This window comes from Eimeria acervulina, genomic scaffold, assembly GCF_000499425.1.
Source record: "Eimeria acervulina Houghton genomic scaffold, Eah_scaff136, whole genome shotgun sequence".
Classification (NCBI taxonomy): domain Eukaryota; phylum Apicomplexa; class Conoidasida; order Eucoccidiorida; family Eimeriidae; genus Eimeria; species Eimeria acervulina.
In genome coordinates, this window is record NW_013550270.1 from 2,847 (window position 1) to 8,599 (window position 5,753).

Here is a 5,753-nt window from a genome sequence, read left to right on the forward strand (position 1 = left end):
GCAATGAGTTTGTGTGTACAAACAACTCAATTCTTTGATAATTAATTAATTAATTATTAATTAATATTAGTTTGAATAGTTATATTAAAATATATTGGTTTTTTACACAGAGTGCACCTCCTATTGCTGGTCCGCCTGCGGCTAAGCGTAGACGCTATCTCGGGTGTACAGACACCTCAATTACCTTCAGATGTATACACGCTTGAATTGTCTCCAGTGTATAGCAGCTAGTATAGAACCTTTGCCTCTTGAGGGGCCATGTGGGGCCCCACAACCCCGCATGTTGCAGTGGAGTGTATAGACAGCACTTGAGGTGTATATACACCGCATGTAGACAACTAAAGAATAGCTAACAAGAAGCTATATCTCTTTCCTTCTGATTAGCCATACATTTCTCCGCCTCAATCAGATAAATATAAATTTAAACAAAGACAAACAATGCAGTAGACAAACGGAATTAAGCGATGTGGGCTTTGCATGCTGCGGTTGGTTGCAGTGTATATTCCAGAGAGCTGCTGTAGCAGCAGCAGCAGCAGCAGCAGCAGGAGCAGCAGCTGCAGGAGCAGCTATTGCTACAGCTGTTGTTGCAGCTGTTGCTGTAGCAGCTACCCTCAGGAAGCCAAGAGGGTGCAGGCTGTTAACGGGGGGCTGAACCTAGTGCTTTCGTTTTTCTATGGCTTGGCGTCTTTGTTGTTTCTGCTTTAACTGTCTCCTTTGTCTCCTTTGTCTCTTTTGTCTCCTTTGTCTCTCCCTCATCAGCAGCAATTGTCTCTCCTCCACTCAACAGCATAGCGTGTTCACAGGAGACTTGGCTCGGTAGCAACGTACGACGAGGGGTAGCTAGCCAAATAGCTAGCTAAATTGATAGCTAAATAGCTAGCGAAACAGCTAGCTAGCTAGTTAAATAGCTAATCAGAGGATCGCCGAAGACTGTACCCACTGCAGGTATGCTTCAGCTGTACATCGAATGGCCTGCGAAGTCTGAGCTAGTTTAACGCTCTGAAAAAGCCACAGCTAGTTGGCTAGCTAGCTAGCTAGTTGGCTAGCTAGCTGGCTCGGTTGATGGCTAGCTAGCTGACTCACTAGCCCGCTCGATAGGCTGCTAGCTAGCTGGCGTGTGGCGCGCCTTTCGTGTGTAGCTAGCTGGCAAGACGTGCGATAAACTCAGCTAGCCAGCAGCTAGCTAGCTAGCTCTTTGGCTAGCTGTGTCTGATATATAATATGTTTCCTAAAGTAAATAATTACAAGCAGAAGCTAAATAAGTTAAAGGGCCTCATTGACAACAACAAAGAGAAGAAAAGGGATTGAGGAGAATCTCCAGAGGGAGACACTACGCGTAGGAGGTAGCTAGCTATTGGCTGGTTGCTGGCTAGCCGCCAGCTAGCTGCTACGGAGGCGACACGAAGAACGTATTCGCTGGCTGGGAAACGCGGTCAGCGCCAACTAGCGAGCTAGCTAGCGAGACAGCTACCTAGCTGGCTAGCTATATAGCTAGCCAGCTAGGGAGCTAGCCAGCTATGTAGCTAGCCAGCTAGGTAGCTAGCCAGCTATATAGCTAGCCAGCTATATAGCTAGCCAGCTAGCTAGCTAGGTACATGCTAAGATAGTTTTGTAGCCAAATAACTCGCCAGCTAGACAGTTGGCTAGCTCGGTAGTACGGGAGCTAGGCATGCTTCTCTCCAGCTAGCTAGCTAGCTAGCCATAGCTAGCTAGCTGAGTCCGAAGCCACGGGCTCCCCCTATTGCTCCCCTTACCTTATCCCAGAGTTCTTGACGAGATGAGTAAGCAGGAAGTTTAAATAAATTAATACAAGTGCTGCTAGTAGGCAGTCTTGCAGCATCAGGGACACGATGAATAGTAAAAGGAGGAGACAGAGAGCCAAACCCTCTTAAAGGTGCTCGCGAGCAAGAGGTAACGAACATTAAAAACCCGCTGCGTTCGCTCGCGCCCATCGTCTCCTGCATATATTTACGCAATCAAAGACAAAAGGAGACACTTTAAAGGTGCCTATACACCCCAATATATATTCAAACAGACTTATATGCATGCACTAGCTAATTAGAGATACAGTAAAAATGTATAATTACATGCAGAAAGAAACATGCATAATATATATTATATATTTAACATAATATATAAACAATATATCTATTACATATATCTAATATATATATATATATACATATATATATATATATATATATATACAAGCTTCTTTAGAAGGAGAGGCCAAAAAAGCATGCATGCAGTTCCTTGAAAAGGAGACAGTTATAACAATATAAAGTACGCATAAAAAGGAGACAGCTAAGCGATATGTATTCAGTTCCTGTTACAAGGAGACAGTAAAAACGAAAAAAGGAGACAGTACGAACGTCATGCACGCATGCATGCATGCATGCATGCATGCATGCATGTTTTAAAAAAGGAGACAGCAGAAAATATTTTATATTCATACCAGCAGTTCCCAGAGCCAAATAATTTGGGGTGTCTGTTCAGTGAAGCCTCCGCTATATGATGCATGCAGACGCAGATCAGAGACATCAAAGCCTAAACAAAAGAAAAACAAAAGGAGACAGCAAAGGAGACAGTAAAGGAGACAGCAAAGGAGACAGTGAAGCAGACAGTAGAGGAGACAGTAAAGGAGACAGTGAAGGAGACAGTAGAGGGGACAGAAAAAAAAGGAGACAGAAAAGGAGACAGTAAAGGAGACAGCAAAGGAGACAGTGAAGCAGACAGTAGAGGAGACAGCAAAGGAGACAGCAAAGGAGACTGTAATTAACAAGGACGAAAGGCGACAGACAGAAGAGAGAAAAGATACACAAAAAAGAAAAAGAAAGACATGAAGAGACAGTAGAGACGGCAGAGAGAGAGACAGTGCAGACAGCAGAGAGAGAGAGACAGTAGAGACAGCAGAGAGAGAGAGAGACAGTAGAGACAGCAGGCGAAGAGACAGTAGAAACAAAAGATACAGCTTGGCCGTAAGACACAACCAGCAGAAAGAGAGACAAGAGACGAAGGGGTGCACAAAACAGCAGGAGGAGACCATGAAAACGAACAAGGAGACAGAGGAGACAGTAAAGGAGACAGTAGGAGGAGAGACAGTAGAAATAGCAGAGAGGGACAAGAGACAAACAGACAAAAGAAAAAGAGACAGTACGCACGGACACTAGCTAGCTAGCTAGCTAGCTAGCTAGCTAGCTAGCTAGCTAGCCGATCAGCGAGCTAACCAACTAGCTATCTCGTTAGCCAGCCAGCTAGCTAACCATCTAGCTAGCCAGCCAGCTAGCTAGCTAGCCAACCAACCAGCTAGCTAGCTAGCTAGCTAGCTAGCTAGCTCAGTATTTGTATATAGAGCTAACCTTCACTGGTGCCGCTGATAAGGTGCTGGAGTTCATCTGGAGAGAACATCTGCAGCCACTGCAGCGGCAGCACATCGCTGAGCCCCTTTAGGAAACAACTCGTTTGTTTTTGAGTTTGTTTTACGCATTTATACTCCGACACCAACTGCAAGTACCGCAGTTTTGAAGCGCTGGGAGACAAGGAGACAGACAAAGAGACAGACAGACAAGGAGACACATTCATACATGCATGCATGCATGCATGCCACCCACTGCAGCAGCAACAAGAGCAGCAACAGCACCACAAACAGTAGCAGCAGCAAGAACAGCAGCAGCAGTAGCAAACAGCCAGAGCAACAGCACCTACAGCAGCAAGAGCAGCAGCAACAGCCCAAGCAACAACAGCAGCAACAGCCACAGCAGCTGCCACAGCCACAGCAGCTGCAACAGCAACAGCAACAGCAGCAGCAACAGCAACAGCCACAGCAACAGCCACAGCAGCAGCAACAGCAACAGCCACAGCAACAGCCACAGCAGCAGCAACAGCAGCAGCAACAGCCACAGCAGCAGCAGCAAGAAGAGCAGCAGCTGCAGCAGCAGCAGCTGCAGCAGCAGCAGCAGGAGCAGGAGAAAGATGAAGATGTACTTGGTGACGGGTATATTACGGCCATTAGGAATAAGATCTTCTTCTTGTGTAGTGTTTAACTCGGAGTGCGTAAGAGAGAAAGTTAGAGATAATTCTGCGGCATCGCCTGTGAAGTCCTTCAGCAGCATCAAACTGCGGTGTACAGACGGGTCCAGGCTCTTTAAGTCATCCAATCTGCACTGCCGCTGCAGCAGCAACTTCAAGAAAACTCTGTTCAATTGAGGTTCTATTAATACCCCTTCAAACACCGCCTTTAAACAAACAAACAAACAAAATAAATAAATAAATAAAATAAATAAATAAATGAACAAGTGAGGAAAAGAAAGACAATATAATGATGTACAGTAATGCAGACACGCGAACACACAGCCTGCTCTACTGCTGCTGCTGCTGCTGCTGCTGCTGTCGCTGCAGCAGCAGCATATGCAATAACGAATATAACACAATACAAACAGGGACGCGAGACAGCACAATATCGCACCCGAACCAGCAGCAGCAGCAGCAGCAGCAGCAACAGCAGCAGCAGCAACAGCAGCAGCAGCAGCACCTTGCCGACGAGTCTGCCGATGGCGAGGAAGAGGTCAGCAAAATTTTTGTGCAGAAGTTCAACCGAAGGATTTGGGAAGAGAGAATTGTCAGCGCAGCTCTAAATAAAAACAAAACAAATAAATTAATTAATTAATATAAATTAAATATATTAAACATATCAAATAAATTAAACAAATAAACTAAACTAATTAAATCAGACAAAGTAAGTTAAATATGTTAAATTCGCTAATTAAATTAAACTAAAAATGAGTAATATAAACAAAACAAATAAATTAAATAAAATAAATCAAACAAAGCCAGTAAAGTAAATTAAACTAAATAATAACCCACGCACATAAAGCAAATAAAATAATTAAATAAATAAAACAAAAGAAGTAAATAAATAAAACAAAATAAATTTATTAATTCAACAAATTAATGTAGTGGGTGAAACACATAAGGCAAATAAAACAAATAAAACAAACAGAGCAAACGCAAGCAAATCCATACGTAGCTAGCTAGCTAGCTATCTAGCTAGCTCACAGCCCAGCTGGCTAGCTAGCTAATTAAGAACAGGGCTGGCTATCTAGCTAGGTAACTACATAGCGAGCTAGACAGCTATTGTTCTAGCTAGCTAACAACAAAGCTAGCTGTCTAGCCAGCTACCTATCTAGCCAGCTACCTATCTAGCTAGCTAACAACAAAGGTAGCTAGCTAGCTAGCTAGTTAACAGCATCGTTGGCCAGCGAGCTAGACACCAGGAGGCAGAAGAAAGAGATAAATGAAGAAGGAAGCAGCAGCAGCAGCAGCAGAACAAAGTGAAGAAAAAACAAAAGACAGCAACAGAGCGCACATGAAACAAACCGTAGGCCGGATCGAAAGCGCGGCGAGACAACTCCACCTGAAGCAGCAGCAGCAGCAGCAGCAGCAGCAGCAACAGCAGCAACAGCAGCAGCCGAGCAGCAGCACAAGCAACAATTAGCCCTTCGGTAGCAGCATCTAGCCGTAGTTGGAGACACACCCACAGAGGCAGCCGCCGCAGCAGCAGCAGCAGCAGCTGCTGCTGTCTCCAGTTCATGGTTTAGGGTTTAGGGTTTAGAGTTTAGCTGCGGATGTTCTGACTGCTAGCTGCTGCTATTGCTGCTCTTGCTGCTGCTGATACAGCTGCCCCTGGTGTTATTTCTGCTGCTATTGCTGCTGTTTCTGCTGCTATTGCTGCTGCTGCTGCTGCTGCTGCTGCT

General features: G+C 44.9%; 1 protein-coding gene across 1 annotated transcript; it reads left to right on the forward strand.

Annotated features, from left to right (window-relative positions):
- Positions 1-3,596: 3,596 nt before the first annotated feature.
- On the forward strand, positions 3,597-4,043 carry EAH_00019880 (hypothetical protein; the record flags this gene model as incomplete). The annotated part of the gene is made up of 1 exon (XM_013397236.1): positions 3,597-4,043. One exon carries the CDS (start codon positions 3,597-3,599, stop codon positions 4,041-4,043), a length of 447 nt encoding a protein of 148 aa, XP_013252690.1.
- Between the last annotated feature and the right edge of the window lie 1,710 nt (positions 4,044-5,753).